At 46.4% G+C, this 17,055-nt stretch overlaps 2 protein-coding genes across 2 annotated transcripts in view; one reads left to right on the forward strand and one right to left on the reverse strand.

Moving 5' to 3' along the window:
* The first annotated feature begins 1,003 nt into the window (after positions 1-1,003).
* Dynlt1 (dynein light chain Tctex-type 1) lies at positions 1,004-7,555 on the forward strand. Its single transcript, XM_027939550.2, has 5 exons — positions 1,004-1,097; positions 3,823-3,864; positions 6,106-6,229; positions 6,753-6,830; positions 7,136-7,555. The coding sequence occupies exons 1-5, from the start codon at positions 1,071-1,073 to the stop codon at positions 7,204-7,206; spliced, it is 342 nt and encodes a 113-aa protein (XP_027795351.1). The 5' UTR covers positions 1,004-1,070; the 3' UTR covers positions 7,207-7,555.
* A 3,286-nt stretch (positions 7,556-10,841) lies between these two features.
* Tmem181 (transmembrane protein 181) overlaps positions 10,842-17,055 on the reverse strand; it is a 37,329-nt gene continuing 31,115 nt past the window's right edge. Inside the window, exons 12-17 of the mRNA XM_027939518.2 lie at positions 16,498-16,600; positions 15,935-15,986; positions 14,345-14,427; positions 13,116-13,205; positions 12,105-12,171; positions 10,842-11,787 (exon numbers count right to left, since the gene is read on the reverse strand). Coding sequence (XP_027795319.1) covers positions 11,709-11,787; positions 12,105-12,171; positions 13,116-13,205; positions 14,345-14,427; positions 15,935-15,986; positions 16,498-16,600 — 474 coding nt within the window. The 3' untranslated portion in view covers positions 10,842-11,708. The remainder of the gene's footprint in view (positions 11,788-12,104; positions 12,172-13,115; positions 13,206-14,344; positions 14,428-15,934; positions 15,987-16,497; positions 16,601-17,055) is intronic.

Raw genomic sequence — 17,055 nt, forward strand, 5'->3', positions numbered from 1 at the left:
ACTAAGATCCTGATAGACCACTCAGGTTACAGTCAGTCAGTCAATGGACACGCACTCTAAGCGAGAGATGCCAACCTTGAGCAATAGTCAGGAGTACACAGTGTAGAAGCAGGGCTGCTGGAGGACAGCATGGGGATCTGGAGCCTAGTCTACCAAGTCCCTGGGATCTTTATTTTCAGCTCTTCTCAGGAGGACGGTTAGTGGGTTCCAGCAGCAGGGCTTTGGAGAAGTAAGGAGTGACCATTCAACTTCAAGTGCTTGGTTAAACCAGAACAAGCAGCCTCCAAAGTCAAAAGTCCAAGCCTGGGGTACATGCGGTAGGCGCACACCCAGCCCTGTAGAGCTCGGTGACATTGCTCATCTCCACAGAGGCCTCTGGACACGTCAGGTCTGCATCTAGTTCACTAAGGCTAAGGAAGCCAGGGAGCGTGCTGCATTTCACAAAATTCTCCACTTACAGTGTTTTTTTCACACGGTACCTAGAGGAAAAATTCTCATTTACTGGATATGGGAATTCACCTCTCCAAGGTTTTGTTCAGACGACTATCCTAATCCTAGGTTCCCAAGGGACGGTGACCAACCTCTCACAGTACGCCTTACCTTCAGAAGTCACTTTACAGTCTACTGCTAGTTGTCTGGGCCCGTTTGAAAGCTCCAATTAATTCACACAGAACGAGCTGGAGCGGGCGCCACGGCGACGCTTCCCCTCCCTGACTTGCTTTTGTACATTTGTTTGGCTCCAGTTGCTGCAGTTTAGTGAGCTGCTAGGCTACCCTGACCGGTTCGCGTGGAAACCATCACGTCCCGAAGGACTGACCGGCCCCCAGCGGCGGGTCCAGCAGGTGGCTCAGACCTCACTCAAGCCCGCGCCGCGCTGGGAGGGGCGGGGCCCGACGTAGGGCGTGGGCGTGGGTCGGCGTGGTGGGTGTGACACGTGGGCGGGGCCCTGGCGCCAGAATGGGCGTGGCCGGAGCGGGCGGACGCAGGCGTCGGCGGGCGTGGGCGTGGCTTGAGTGGGCCTGCGCAGTCCGCTGTACTCAAGGCGGCGGAGGCGACGAGCTGGAGGAAAGATGGAAGACTTCCAGGCTGCCGAGGAGGTAAGCGCCCGGGGGGCGACTGGAGGGTGGAGGCCCAGATCCCTGGGCGTGGTGGCGCGGTCCTGCCTGGGGAGTCCTGGCTAAGTTTCTCCGGCGGCTCGCCGGGCTGTGGCCGTCCCTCCCCTGCCGGAGGCTGACGAGCGCCGGTGCCGCCCCGCCGCAACCTGCACCGGCTCCACCGCCGTTGCCTGGTGGGGAGGGGCGCGGGAGGCCGGGACTCCGACTCCTTCCCGCGCGGCCGGCGCCCAGGGCCGCCGAGGGAGCGTCCTGGCGCCTCCGGGAGCCCGACTTCGCTCGGCCCTGTCTTCCGCAGCCTGGCCCCGGGAGCGCTCCGGTCGAGGCTGGAAGACTGGAGCTTGGCATTGTAGCGGACGCCAGGGTGTCCTGAGTGTGTGACAGGGGCGCACAGGGCCACCTCCCAGGCCCTTCAGTCAGGGACTGGTGTCCAGGCTGCCTGCCAGATGCACCCGTGCAAATAGGAGAACCTGCCTTTGTCTCAGTTCCGCACCGCTCCTGGTCCTGCGGTGCAGCGCTCACTCCCACCCAGGCCGCCGCAAAGGAGTACGTTCCATTATGGTATGAGTTTGAGAGGTTAATAAAATAGCCCATTCTTGTGTGTGTGGGGGGGAGTCTCTTCCTCCCCCAAGAAGGAGGGTCAAAGCACACCATCGTTTGCCACGCAGTAGTCATTGTAAGGTGTGCTGCTGTGATGGCTTTTCTTCAAGCTGACAAGCATTCAGGAAAAAGCGGATAGAATAGTTGCTTATTTCTTCTTGCCAAATAATCCTTGCTGAAATTCAAATAGAGCTTTATGTTTTATGCAGCCTATCAAAAATAAAAACATGAATTTGGTAAGGTTTGGTATTTTGTCATTTTTCAACATTTCAACCAGGAATGTTTTGATAGGTAAATAAGACTTAAGGACTGAGCCTAGAGTTTGTTACATCTGATTTCCTGGCAGTAACTTTTAAAGCAATGCCATCAGTGTTTGAATGTTGGTCAGCAACCAAGTAGATAATCCTAAGCAGCCAGGGTTTAGAAGCCATGAGCAAAGAAGCTTTTCCCTGTAAACCACCAACTAATATAGGATTGGAAAATGGCTTGTATAATAATAACATTGATAAACCTTTTAAAGGGGGGGGTACTGTGAAGAAACCCTTAATAATGCATTCTAATTCTGGCTTTCATAGTGAGGTGGCTTCATTATTTCAGAGTGCAGTGGCATGTCTGTAAAATGAAGGGGAGCACCTAGTTGGATGAGACCGTGACTGTCTTGGGTTCGTCTTGGTGTTTACTAAATTGGCCATTCTAGTCCTACCAGCCTTTCAAGAAGCCTTTTCTGCATTCCTCTAACTTCATGTGGATTCTACTCCTAACTCATTCATTTTTCTATATAAGTTGAAACTGTCCAATGGATTCAATACAACTGCTCTACTTTCCACTAAAAGTTCATTAAAATCTCCTCTACCCTTGGCATACTTTAACCTTTTCTAAAATTATACAGGACTTTATTTTATGGTTAGGATCACTGTAATCTCTTGGAAGGGTCCTTTAAACTTCCAGAAATGTTTTAATCTCTAAGATACTGCACATCTTCATTAACTTGGTGTGATTGGGTTTTGTTTCCAAGTCTGACTTCTCCTGAGTATAGCAAAGATACACTTTGGGCAACCAGCTCTTATTTCTAGTGAAAAGAAAGAGACATCACTAGAACAGGGCAGAGCCCAAATGGTCACCAGGCAGTCAGGGAGGAAAACTCCTTGCCACAGCAGAGCTGGATGTTCTTACTCCACCGGCCAAGCACTCTGACTGAGGGTCCCTGGGGCTGTCCTCTAGGAGGCATATCCAGAACTAAGTACTGTTCCTAGGACTCAACAGTAACTTTAACTGCTCATTCTCCTGTGAGGAAGCACCTTGGCAGGCAGGTTCCTGACTGATGTTATTTTCAGGATGACCTGTAACTATGAATCTGCCATATGTGAAAAGGAAATTATACTTTTGGACTAGATTGCTGCTGACAGCCCACCTCCTCAGTCAGCTGGTTGTGAAGTGGTACAGCATTCAGAAAAATCATTATCCAGAGATAGTGCCATCATTTTAAATTTTATGGTTAATAGTGGCTTTAAAAAAATAAAACCAACCTCTGAGTTTTAGGCCTCCTAATCAGTTTACATTAGGGAAGAGAGAATTACATCTTTTAAATGGCTTGCTTAAGTTGCATCAATTAATTTATATAAAAATTGAGTAGTTGGGCTGAGGCTGTGGCTAAGTGGTAGAGCATCTGCCTGGTGCACATGAGCCACTGGTTCAATCCTCAGCACCACATAAAAATAAAATAAAGATATTTTTAAAAATTGAGCAGTAACCATCTATACTGGTTAATGATCCTACCAGCCAACTGAATGGGAGAAGAGATCAAATTCTAGATCAAACTTAAAGCGGGATCTGAGATTGTAGCATGATTATAACAAACAACAGCAACAGAACCTTTAAATTATATACATGTGTTCTAGTCCTGCAGCTGCAGTCACTGGCTCTGTGATGCTCAAGGACCACTTAATGTTTGAGTCTCCTTGTAATGCATTCCACAGTAAAGTGAACAGGCTAGGTGAGATAACTTCTAAAATCTTCATTTCTATATTTTGTTACTTAAATTTGCATTTATTGATGCAATAGAAACATCTTTTGAATAAATCAAACTTATCTAAGTTTTCTTCCCTCACAGACTGCTTTTGTTGTTGATGAAGTGAGCAACATTGTCAAAGAGGTAAGAGGAGAAATGCTTTCTTTTTAAGCATTTGATTAATGACTTTTATGAATGAAAACACTATATAAGTTAAATACTTGGAAATATTTTCAGCAGTTATTGAGCCTGTGTGTTCTGGCATTTCAAATAACATTTTTCTTAGATCAGAATTATTCCTATATTGTGTAAATTATATGTATTAATCAGGAAATTTTATGTGGCATATTATTAAATGTTACCAAGGCTAAGTTCTATGACCTTTTAGCATAGAAAATTCATGGCATACAAATAATTATTTCTAGTGTTTAATGGGAGTGAATGTAAAGGAAATTTAACAACTTTGAGTTAGGAACTGGTGATGTGGTTGGGGCTTAGTTATTTTTCTTACGTTCCTAAACTACCCACATTATTGTTATGCAGCATAGTCTCTCCCTTAGAGGATGAGGAGGATGAGACACAAAAGGGATGTTGAACTGCCTTCATTCATGAGAAGTACACGTGGAGGGAGCAGCCAGGGACTGACCCACCCTCCTGGAGTTTGCAGTGGGGGGACGGCTTATCAGATACTTGTGCTGGGACATGTGAGCTTGCATTTGCTGTGTGGAAGTGCCACAGGACTTGGTGCTGTGAGAGCATTTACAAGGGGATTCAACCTAAATTGGGGTTAACACAGTGGAAAAATGGGAACACCACCTCTGGGCTCTGACAGCGTGTGCAGAAGCTCCAGTGGAGGGGGCTGAGCATGGAGTGTGAGAAGGGGTGGCAGGGTGCAGAGCTGGGGACTCTTGGGGCAGTAATGAAATCAAAAAGGTTTTCCTAGTCACTTCCTGCCTAGGTAAGATGGAGCACAGATGTTGAGCCACTGGCTAAGGGAAAGTCATTCAGTAATCTAACTAAAAGGGTACCATTTAAGGGTTCATATGATAATTTACTGCTAATGCAAATTATCGACTAATGCTGGAGTAATAAAGAACCACAACCTGTTTTTGTGAAAAGTATCCAAATGCAAAGTGATTTTCTCTTTTACTATATACATTATTTAACATCAGGCATGATTTTCTGGATTCTTCGTGGGGTCTTTAACAATTTGTTTTTCACTGTTTCATGTCTGACAGGTGGGAGCAGGAAGGTGTAAATTAGACTGGAACTGGGAAAAGTGGAGGCTTGTTAGGTTCTAATGTTGCCTCCTTGTTTCTTGAATTAACTTTGACTTGCTCACTAGGGAGCAGGAACAATGTAAAGTTTACGTCACCACCCCACAAAGAAGCCTGGGGTGAATATGGCCAGTGTATCACTGGCCTCAGTGGCATTTTTCCCCTGGTAACAGGTTCATTCTCTATTTAAGCTGTTTTAAATAATGAGAAGTTATAATTTGGACAGGTCCAAACCTGAAGGAGGGGTTTTCCCCGTCCCTGAAAAAGTGAATTTCAGAGTGTGTGTAGAGAGTTGCCAGATTTAGAGGTTTGACTTGAACAATGTCTTCCCTTTTTTGACAGTTTCCAGGTCTATAATGCCCTAGTCCCCCTAAAGCAGAACTGCTGGACCCCCACATGCTCTGAGCTAGGTGGAGCAGACATGGCAGTGGATGAGGAACCAGGAGCTGTGTTAGCAACTGGATAGATAGGAAGATAGATAGATAGATAGAGCCGTGGATAGATAGGAAGAGTTGGAGGCGGAATCAGGTTGTGACCCTTTGTAGGTTTTTATTCCTCAGAAGCAGGGTCGCTGGCCACGTAACCCTGCTGTTTCACCACCACCTGCATTGCAAGCCTTGGACTGTTGGCTCTCTCTGTATGTCTGAGGATGGAACATGGCCCTCACTGAATGTTACTTTTATTTTAGGTCGTAACTGTCAAAGAAACTCAGGTTTCTGGTTTCTAGCCCAACAGATTAGAAAGGCACATGGGCCAGTGTGAAAGGGAGCTGACAGGGAAGAACCCAGAAAGCCATAGGACGGGAATCTCATAGCAGTAAGCTTACTAGCAGGAGCAGGGACAGTGGGCCCTATCCTAGAATAGCCCTAGAAGAACAGAGCGCAGAAGAGGGAGGTTCAAAATAAACAATGTCGTCGCAAATGTTTAAGTTTTGACATGTAAGGGCTGTTCTTTAGCCCTATAAATGAATGAATCCTTGTAATTAAGAATAAACTTGCATTTTACATAAATATTATTTCATTAGCTCCTAGAATGGTCTGTTGTGGTTACTAACTGGAACGTGTTTGGGGCATTCTTTAGCTGTGACTCCTTGTGCTTTGTTCTCTAGGCTATAGAAAGTGCCATCGGCGGTAATGCTTACCAGCACAGCAAAGTCAACCAGTGGACTACAAATGTCGTAGAACAAACCTTAAGCCAACTCACCAAGCTGGGAAAACCGTTTAAATATATCGGTAATAGACTTTTGTTTCTCAAATATTTGTTGGTGGTTCTTTAAATACTGATCAGAGGTGTGCCCAGTGCCAGAAAAGAGAGGTAGCTTGGCAATTTAGTGCCTAACTTCAAAGAAAGTTCCTCATAATAGGTCACTGGCCTGTTTGGCTGCTGGTACAATTCCAGGGTGTACATCTGTCTGGAAACTTTTAGAACAAGTTATGTTGTAAAAGAAGAGAAGTATGGAGCTGGGGTTGTGGCTCAGAGGTAGAGCACTTGCCTACCATACAGGAGGCAATGGGTCGATCCTCGGCACCACATAAAAAATAAATAAAATAAAGATATTGTGTCCACCTATAACTAAAAAAAATAAATATTTAAAAGAGAGATGTAATTTGTCAAAAGAGAGTAGGACAAAGCAGTCTACCCCTATCACTTTTACTATGAACATCAATCACATGATCTATGTACATACATTAAAAGTGGGCAAAATGAAATTTATGTTGCCAAGATTTTTCTAATAACTCTTTGTTTTAATTTAAGTGACCTGTGTAATTATGCAAAAGAATGGAGCTGGGTTACACACGGCAAGTTCCTGCTTCTGGGACAGCTCTACTGATGGTATGATTTTTCAACCACATTGGTGAGGTCATGTTGTGCCTTTTCCTTGAAAAAATTTCAAGTACCTGCTTGGACCATGCTGATATATATATTATTTAAAATAATATATATTATAGGAGTGATTTATGAACTGTGTGCTTGGGTGTGTTGTGTCTTCAAAGGCATAACTTTGCAAGTTATCTTACCTGTTATGGAGATTTGCCAGCCTTCTTTATCTGTGTACCATAAGGAGGTGGGTACTGGAGTAATGGCCCCCCTAGTTTCCTCATTCTCAGTGCTGATCTTTCTCTCCCCCCACCAATCAGGGAGCTGCACTGTGCGATGGGAGAACAAGACCATGTACTGCATTGTCAGCGCCTTTGGACTGTCCATCTGACCTCTTTGTCCAGCCTCTGACCTCTTTTGTCTCAACATTTCTTTTCTATTTTCTAACCCACCATGAATTCAGTGAACACCTTTCTCTTATGTTTTGTAGCACTCTCAAAACGTAGACAAATAAACCAAATGACTGCACTGTTATATAAACTGCATATCCGAAGTCAGATGAATAATTCTGTAGGCAGACTGGAGTTTGTATTGCCACTTGTCTTAACTCTGTTTCTTTTCAAAGGTGCTAAAAACTGAAATCTGCTAGTGGGAAACTCTTTACTCTCTGAAATGATTCAAATACACTAATTTTCCATACTTTATACTTTTGTTAGAATAATAAATTATTCAAATTTCAAGTCTGTTTGTTTTTCATAGTTATATTATTGTCACAAATTCTTCATACTGGGTTAGTGCCTTCAGAAATCTGTAAGACTCACAAAAGGAAAGTTGCCTTCTGCTCTTCTGCCACCCTGAGAGTGCACTGAATGTTTTGGCGGTGCTCCCAAGAGCAGAGCTGGGAAGAGAGGTGAGGCCAGGTTCTTGGTAGGCTGGGATCCAAGGTTAGCCACTGGTTACTTACTATGACCATCAAGTGTGAGTCCATTGGTGAACTCGAAATCACTGATGTTCACAGGCAGGTTAATCAAGCAGGCAGTGACAAGCCCCAAATTATCTAGGAAAAGGGAGAAGATCTCCAGCCACCTTGTCGGTTTCAGTTCACTGGACTGAAAACTTCCGCTGGCATGGACCAAGATGACGAAAACAGGAGGGAAAGTCCTGGGGTTCTTTTTCTAGGGATTTGAGACATACAAATAAAATGCCTTGGTGCATCAATAAAACAATTGCTTCTGTACTTTGGTCCTCCCCAGGAGGAGGATTTGTTGCTTTCACCCACTGGACCAGGATGCTGACAGTGCTGCTGGATTCTGGTTAGATCTTCCGCAAACATCACATCCCTTATTCCTAAGTTGCCAGCTTCTGGAAGTTGAGAGAGAGGTGGGCAAGCCAGACACCTGGCTCAAAGCTGTGTCGTTACAGCTTTACTCCCATGTTATTTTTCAGTAGCAATCACAGAGTGTTTTAGTACTTGAGGGCTTACAAAATGCTTTCACAGTTGGTCACTTTGTGTCCACAGCAATTATGCAGCTAAGCCAATATATGATTTTAAAGTCATATGTCTAAGTAAGTAGAATGGTGTGCCCAAAGCCCAGGTGTCCATTGTCCTTTTCATAGGTCTCCCACAGGCCACAGCAGATGTGGTAATAGTCAGATATGGTAATTGTAACACTGTTGTGTCTACCTCCTGAAATGGGGCGGGGGGGGGGGGGGGAGGGGAGGCCCCATTCTTGTCTCGGAAGCCCTTGTACTAAAACACTCATGTCTAAAAGGCCAAACATGTCTAAAACAGCAAACAATCAAGATACATATAAGGATTGAAAGCTAAAAATAAATTAAACAGAATAAGGCCATTCCCAAATAGTACGTTTGCCATAAATAAACATTTATTGACATTTGCCTGATTGATTACATCCACTCTGATCAGGTGGCCAGGAGCACTGTGCTCCACTGACAGTTCCAAAATCTAAACCTTAAAAGTTCAGTGTTTCATTTTTACAAATATTTACAGGTTTGTTTGTTTGTTTGTTTGTTTTCTGTAAAAAGGAAGTTTTCAGTAGCAGAAAACCCTTTCATAGTGTATATCACAACAGTGCATCCAAAACCCCAAGACAAGATAAACTGCTCAACAGGATGTCACAGATTTTTGGCCTGAAGAAAAGTTTTCCTTTGGCCTGAAGAAAAGACTTGTATTTTCTTTTTTCACCCCCCCCCAAATCTAATCTCTAAGGCAACTGGTTTCTGAAACCCTCAAAATACACAAATACACCTTAGTATCTTTATCTAATCTTTAACAAATGTTCATGGAGTAGTCTCTTTTAATGATCCCTTTTGTGGGTATATTTTTCCTGTGAAAATGATTCAGGAAATAAGGTACTGGCCACATTATAACCTTTATCATAACTATGCCGTCAATAAACAGTTCATCAAACACTTGAGGCTGGTGACATTTGTCTTGTAACCTGTCCAGCTAATGCGCTGAGTTTACACAATTTTTCTAACTTACTGAAGTCTATAATTATGTATAGTCATCACCTTATAAACCTTTAATATAGTTCATATATCCCCTTCTCTAGAAAGAGAATGGCACCACTTCGCTGCTGGAATGATTTAATAATAAATCAAGCAGATCTGTTATCCATGTGGATAATGAAGCTTTCCCTAGGGAAACCAGGAAATAGCTCTGTTCATCTTCCAAGTTCCCCTGGACTGGACCAATATAAAAAAATATCCCAGAGACGATGTTATTTAATCCATTATCATGAAAGCATTAAAGTCAGCCCATTTATAATTTAAGGTTGCAAAACTTTACTATCCTCTTAGAAAAACAATTTTGTTACTATCAAAAGTTTCTGTCAGAATTTAGTGTTTTAACCTAATACCTATGGCACATATTCTACATGCTTAGTAATTTATAAGCAAATTTTTACATGGAATATATAATGTGTCAATATCTATAACACCCAGGGAAGCAAAATTAAAAAATGCAAGATTTAATAAGCAACCATTTTTCCATAAGTACTAATATTTTTCTTGTTTCCAACAAAAAAATACTCCCATACTTTCTTTCATTGATGCTATGAAGAATCAGTGTGTGACAATATTAGCCATCAGTTTATAATCACTACATGACAAAGACAAGACTAAAAAAGTTCTGTCTATGGCTAAACCTCAGTATCTTACATTTACTGATAACAGCATTCCAAATCATGGACAATCCTTTTATAATGATTAAAACATAAACTACATTACATAATATGTTAATCAGCACAAGTCAGTCTTTATCAATATACATAAAATTATAGTTGGAGTAGTCTCAGTAGGAATTGTAAAATTTGGTAACAAACATTTCAATATACAGAATCAAAAAGTCATCACAGCATTGCAGATGTAAAAATCATGTAAACTTGAATTACCCTTGCAATAATTGTTTTCAAACATTCATATATACAAGGTGTTTAAAAACAAATGTAAATAAAATCCATAAAGTACATTATCATTAAAGTTTAAAAAGGAAGTCATAAAGCATAGTGTCCTTCAAGCATCTCTCAGGTCCTAGTACCACCTGAGGTGGACTGTCACCTGTGGCTCTGGATGGAAATATGAGAGTTGGTGCATAGATGAAGGGACCGTAGGTGCTGCCTGGAGAGCGGGACGAGCCACTTCTGGGCCTCTGTGTTGGCCAAGACGGCAGCAGATGGGGGATGGTCATAGTTATCACATGTTAACAGACATAACTGTGTGTGGCTAGGGAGGAGCAAGGGAACATCAACTGTCTCTGACAGAAAGGAAAAGGACCTCTGATGCCCAAGCTTTGCCAGCACCAGAGATGTCTATTTTCCATGGGGCAATGTATCTGCTCACATGGCCACTGTGAGACTCACTGGAGCACAGGGAGTGACTTCCAAACAAGCTACCTCTACCCAAAGATGTGTTTCCATAGCCATTTAAAATCTCTTACTTTCTTTTCATCTAGTTCCCAAAGAGGAAACTGAAAAACTTTTTGGCAATAAAGAGTCTATAATATAACAATCATTCATGTAGCTTTTATTTAAAAAAATAAAGCTCTGTGGGGCTTCATGTTCAACTAAGTTGCAGAAACTATTTATTAGAACAAGAAGGGCTACCCTGCTGTCTACCCCGACCACAGGGATATCCGCCCATCTTCACGTCTGTACAGTGTGCGCACACACCCTGGGAAAGCACCATGGCACAGAACCTCGCCCGCAGAGCTGGTGACCTGCAACTGTCCTTTCTCATTCAGCTTATCAGAGCTCCTCAGAACTCACTTCTGTTGTCACTGTCACCTCTGCTTCAGTGGCAGTGAAGGGCTGGAGCCTGGCCCCTGCCTTTCCTCAGTGAGATGTGCTATACATGGCTTACCCAATGCAGTAGATGTGAAGGTTCCAGGGTCTGGGGAATCGAGGGCCCTGACCACTGCCCAGGGAAGGACTGCCCAGCTGAGTGGCCACAGAAACAGGCTTCACTTTAAGTTAAAAGAAAAAAAAAAAGGTACCATAGGAAAGAGAGGGAAGGAAGAGGAAGGTTTCCCATGGCTCAAAATTACTGAATTATTTTAAAAAACAAAGTGCGTAACTACTAAAAATGGGTAATCTCTCACCACTGAAAACATGCTCTCCCATCTGAAATCTGTAGAAAGGATTTGGCTTTTTCTGCTTTTTATCAGCCTTTTCCCATATAAGGAGCATATGTGACCCAACATATAAATTTTCTCTCAAGGTTTGGTTTTTCTTTTACAAATATGTAAACAAATAAGGAACAGGGAACCTTGCTTATAAGAAAGTCTGAACATAAGCAGGTCGAGGGGAGGCCAGGACATGGTCACTGAAGGAAGGCGGCCGGCCTCTGGCTGCCCTGCCCACTGCCTGGAGCTCAGTCGCTGTCAGACTCCTCCTTGTACTTGGCCCGGATGGCCTGGCCGTTCTGCAGGGGCATTTCTTCATAGTCACTCCTGTCGGGAAAGAGACCTTTGACCATTCTACCTGGAGAGCTCATGACCTCATTGTTCTGGAAGAACCCACTGCACAGCTTCCCTCTGGTGTTCCATCACCACCTCTCCTGCCACTCCTCACCACTGAGCCCCTTTCCTCCTGGCCCACCATGCACTGCCAGCCTTCTGCACAAAGAGGCACTGCTAAATCTAAGCTCGGACCATGTGGAAACAGAAAGCCAGGTGACTTCCTAACACCCCGAATGGAATTTTAGACTAATAACTACAAAGCCAGATGGGGATGCTCCTGAGATGGCCTTCAGAGGACAGTGACTTACCCATAAATCACATCATCATCAGAGTCATTCAGCATGGAAAAGGCAGGATTGTCTTTCAGCTGGGACTCTGAAAACCAAAAAAGCCTTTTTAGTCTTTAGCAATTTGTTATTAGCCCAGAGAGAAGTCTGAGGAGCCAGAGCCCAGGCCCAGTCCTGTGTTTGTGTGTGAACCTGAGCAGATCTCCGCATGAGTCTCTTTTCTCAGCTACAAGATGGCTGGCAGAGCCACCTGGCAGGGGCATTGTGCAGGCCCAGTGAGTGCCTCTAGAAGAGTAGGCAAAGGCAGGCGCCACACACGTGATCTCTTCCTGCTCACGGTTCTAGGTCTACACAGGTAGCGGGAGATGGGAAATGGGCTCCTGGAGATGTGGCTCTGCCCTATTTGTTCCCACCCTGTCCTGGACCTACAGCAAGCTTCCTCTCTTCCTTTGTCCTAAGGTCACCAAGAAGCTGAAAGGAGACGCTGTCCACAAGGTGCTGCGACCTTGAGCACAGCACAACACAGGCGTCCATCCCAGCAGCTCCAGCCCAGCTCGTTCCCTGGGCGAGGCTGCTTTGTTTTGCTTTTGGCACGTTTTGGTTTTGTAGGTTTTTGCTTGGCTTTGAACAGTCATGACACCAGTCTTCAACAGACTATTTCAAACGGCTGACGGACACAGGCTCGACATATGCTGCGCTCTGGCAAAACTTCAGCCTCCCCATTTAAATTGCCTGCCTCTCTCTGACCAAAGAGAGGGCACCATGAATGACAGCTTCAGTGAAATGCCCATGAACCAATGGACACTTTTTTTTTTTTTTAGAGAGAGAGAGAGAGAGAGAATTTTTTTCTTAATATTTATCCTTCAGTTTCTGGCGGACACAACATCTTTGTTTGTATGTGGTGCCGAGGATCAAACCCGGGCCGCACGCATGCCAGGCGAGCGCGCTACCACTTGAGCCACATCCCCAGCCCACCAATGGACACTTCTGTTTCAGTTATGTGCCTGTGACCCAGACCCCAGGGTGACTTACCATACAGAGCATTCTTTGATGGAGAATACACAAAGGCCAGAGTGTAGAGATAAAAGTTCAACAAGCCATAGAAAGATAAGAACTCAGCTGGTGGTGCTCGTCAAGGGAGGAACAATCTGTGAGGACACCTCGCCTGGTGTCTTTGCCTTCAGTCTGCCCCCTGCCATACACCAGACCTCTCTAGTGCTGACCACCAGCCAGCCTGGGAATCCACAATCCAGATGTCAGGACTTCACACAGGTTAGGAAACAACAGGTGAGCCGTGACCTCTCCTATCACTGGGACTGGCCCACCAAGGCCACATCTGGTGGCAGTTCTCTCACTGCACTAAGGACCTGGAGGGATTGAGTTATATGTATGCAAAGGGCAGGAAGTGAATCAAGGTCTCCAGACACAACCATGAGGTGCAGAGCTGAAGCAGAATCCAAAGCGGCCATTCTGAACTGTCTCTGGACTACAGGCCCCTTGGAGACTCTGATAAAAACTTAGTGTGGAATTCAGTCAAAAACTTGAAAAGCCATGCATTATTAATTCTAAGGACAAAGTGGTCCCCGGACAAAACCCCACTGATTCCTTAAGTGTCCCCATACTGCTGGGGACAAAGCGCGCGCGCGCGCACACACACACACACACACACACACACACCCCTATTATCCACATTAACGAAGACGGGGAAACTGGCCTTGGATACAGAGAGAATACAAGGAGGTCCAAGTATTTTATAAGCCCTTCCTACATCCACAGGCCCAACCTGCCACATTGTCACACCCTGTAGAAATGACATCTGGGAGAGAGGAAGCTCCAGCAGCCCTAGAGTCCCTCCTGGGCCCTCTGCTGCAGGGAAGGTGGCGGATCCACACTGACCTCAGGTTTGGAGCCAAGGCTGCGAGTCCCTCAGCTGCAGAGGGAAGATTGCACAGTACAGAGGACAGTTCCAGAGCACTGGGTTCAGACCCAGGTTCTGCCACATGGTGACTAACCCCGAGTATTGGCTTAGTCCTATCTTGTCTGAGCTTTCTGCCTGCAGAGGGTGAGTGACCAAGTCAACCTTCCCAGGACTGACACAAGACAAAACAAAGGGTGAGAGCTGCCACTTAGCATGAACTGCACACAGGAGGTCACAAGGCCTCCTGAGAATAAGTCAGGAGTGAAGTGTCTCCTCCAGAGAGGCCAGAGCTGGACAAATGCTCAGAGGGCTTTCTGGCGCCTTGCTCTAGGCAAAAGGATATAATTCTGGTAGTGAGTTGACAGTTCTGCTACAAAGTTGTCTTGCAACACTTGTGCTCCAAACCTTAAATAAAGGATGATGATGCTGAAAAAGAGGGGCAGAGACATTACGTGAAATACAGAAGTGGCACTAGCTTCATCCAACTCTGTGCTCACCACTGATACGCAGCACTATTCCAGCACGGAAACTTCTACACACACACACACACACACACTATTCCAGCATAGAAACTTCTGCACACATGCCCGTGCGCACGCATGCACGCGCACACGCGCACACACACACACACACACACATACACATACTACTATTCCAGCATGGAAATTTCTACACACACACAATCTCCCACTTCTTGTTTTCGTCTCAGATCTAGGAAGGCTTGACCTCTGGCCAGCTGTGGGGGTAGAATAAGCGAAGTCAGGCATCAGGCTCCCCTGGCAGCCTCTGATCTACCCACCTCCCCCACCTACCTCCCTGCTCACAGCCACCCTGTTTTAATAAAAACAGTCCCCCCGATTCCCAGCTCAAACCCCTCGAGAGTTTCTCATCACTGAAAATAAAACCTGGACCCCTCTGGGAGCCTACAGAGCCCACTGGGACCTCCAGAGGCTGCCTGACCACCACAGCCTCCTGCAGTGCTGCTGGGCTGTCCCCTGCCAAGCTCATTCCCACCTCAGGCAGCCCTCAACGTCAGGGCGCCCCCTCCACCTCCTCAGAGCCATCCCTACCCCTGTCACCTAGAGGAGCCACCTGCCTTGTTTGCCTGGGCCCTTGGGCCACTCAGTCCCTTGGTCATCACCTGTCTTCCTCTGTGGACTTACATGCCATGACAGTGTAAGGAGTTAGAGGCCAAATGGGTTAATACTTCAAACACACCTGCACTACTCTCTCCATGTGAACTCAGATGCTGAATGGCAAAGAGTTCCCTTAAGGGCAAGCTGCACTCCCACTTGGTTCCCCAAGTCCTCCCCTCAGCAAGCCTGGGATCCCCAGAGCCAGCTAGAAACCTGGCAAAGGCCAGGCCCATAGAGCCCCTGTGCGGCTCCCATCCAGAAAAGGCCAACATCCGAACCACCAAAAACGAAATGCAGATAACCAGATTTCTCCCCACTCTGAGTCTTGATTTGGGGACAGAGACAAACTCTAAACAACAAATGACTACCTGGAATTTATTCAAAGAAACAACTCCTGCCCAGGAGCAGGGGACCTCCTCCAAGCACGGCCTTTCTCCCTGGCACAGGAGCTCCTCCTGCCTGGCTCCTGCCCCTGAGGGACCCACTGTGCTGTTCTACCACATCTGCTGTGCTAACGCATGCTTGAGCCCTGTCTTGCTGTGCCACAAGTGCCAGGGTCTGGAGTGTTCCTCTTGTCACCTGGCAGGTTCTAATTCCAACAGGTGATGGCAGGCTGCACACCCAGCAGGTGTCAGAGCAAGTGGGGCGAGTGTCTGAGGTTAATGAGCTGCATCCTGTGGACGTTCACAACAAAACTTATGTAGCCACAAAGAGCCTGAAGAGCTCCACAGAGGGAGACAGACACTCGAGACAGGAATACAGTTCAGTGTGACCATGTTCAAAAAATACAATCTTACCTAATGACAAGCACTACAAAGGTCAATGCTGTCAAAAACTTTAACCTGAGATCTGAAAAAAAAAAAAAAAAAGAAATACTCCCATTAGCAAATTCTGTTTATCACACAGATCTCAAAAACAGTAACAAAGGAGAGCCACCCCTCAGAAGCCCCCACCCCACCAGGGCCTTTCAGCCCAGGCAGCTCTGAGCTAGCAGGGCCAGCTGGCTTCCAGTGAGCCCCCGCCACACCTCTCTGGTGGGGACCAGCTAGGGAAGGACCCACGATCAGGTGACTTACCCCTACCTCAGCTGAGGGTGCCCACCATAGGACCAGACCAGACCACGGCAGCACTAACCACTATACTACTTTATCTAAATCTGGGAGTTTCATTCTCCAATACCTGTCACCAGGATCTGTCAAGTTTTGAGCCCTTTTCCCACAAGCCCTTTTCCCACCCCATTGCTCTCCCAGTGCTGGCTTCCACCCCAAATGGCCAGTCACCCACTGGGCCTCTTGCAGCCCCAAGGCTCCCTCAGGTGTGCCCCTCACTGGGACCGAGCAGTCCCTGAAGTGGTGCTCACCCACGTAAGGCATGTGGCGGAGCTCCGAGCACGCCCGCACCACCAGGAACAGGAGGTATGAGATGTACACAGCTGCCACCACCATGAAGAAGACCTTCATTCCCTGGAACACAGGAGACGGCGCTTGGCGAGGACGCCCGGGCTGCCTCCTAGCAGCACTCTACAGGCCGCAATGCCCAGCTTGCCTAGGAGGAACCTGGAGCCCTGAGACCACCCCAGATGCAGGAGAGGAGGGACCCCTGAGAACAGACAGCTCCCACAGGGACCCCCAGCCTCACCATCAGAGGAGCCAGAGCGACACACACGCTGCCCTGTGGAGCCTGGTGCCAGAGCAGGTTCAGTAAGCCATGGCGGCCCCTGCTGGCCTCACCCTGCGTGAGGCAGCCCTGCCTTGCTCATGAGGATGGAGGCTCATGCCCACCACCACCCAGGGCTGCACTCTGAGGGTCCTCAGGCAAGTCCCAGGCTCTGGACCTTGGTTTTCCCATCTGTGAAATGAGGGGCCAAATGGGAAGCTCTTCAAGGCCTCTGGTGGAGGGCTCGCACTCACGAAGCTCT

This window comes from Marmota flaviventris, chromosome 6 (assembly GCF_047511675.1).
Source record: "Marmota flaviventris isolate mMarFla1 chromosome 6, mMarFla1.hap1, whole genome shotgun sequence".
Lineage (NCBI taxonomy): Eukaryota > Metazoa > Chordata > Mammalia > Rodentia > Sciuridae > Marmota > Marmota flaviventris.

Excerpts from the sequence above, each read along its gene's own strand:
- Dynlt1 (XM_027939550.2), top strand. The coding sequence starts at position 1,071 with ATGGAAGACTTCCAGGCTGCCGAGGAG. Across the intron at positions 1,098-3,822 it reads ACTTCCAGGCTGCCGAGGAG|ACTGCTTTTGTTGTTGATGA; the intron begins GTAAGCGCCCGG and ends CTTCCCTCACAG. Across the intron at positions 6,831-7,135 it reads CTGGGACAGCTCTACTGATG|GGAGCTGCACTGTGCGATGG; the intron begins GTATGATTTTTC and ends CCCACCAATCAG.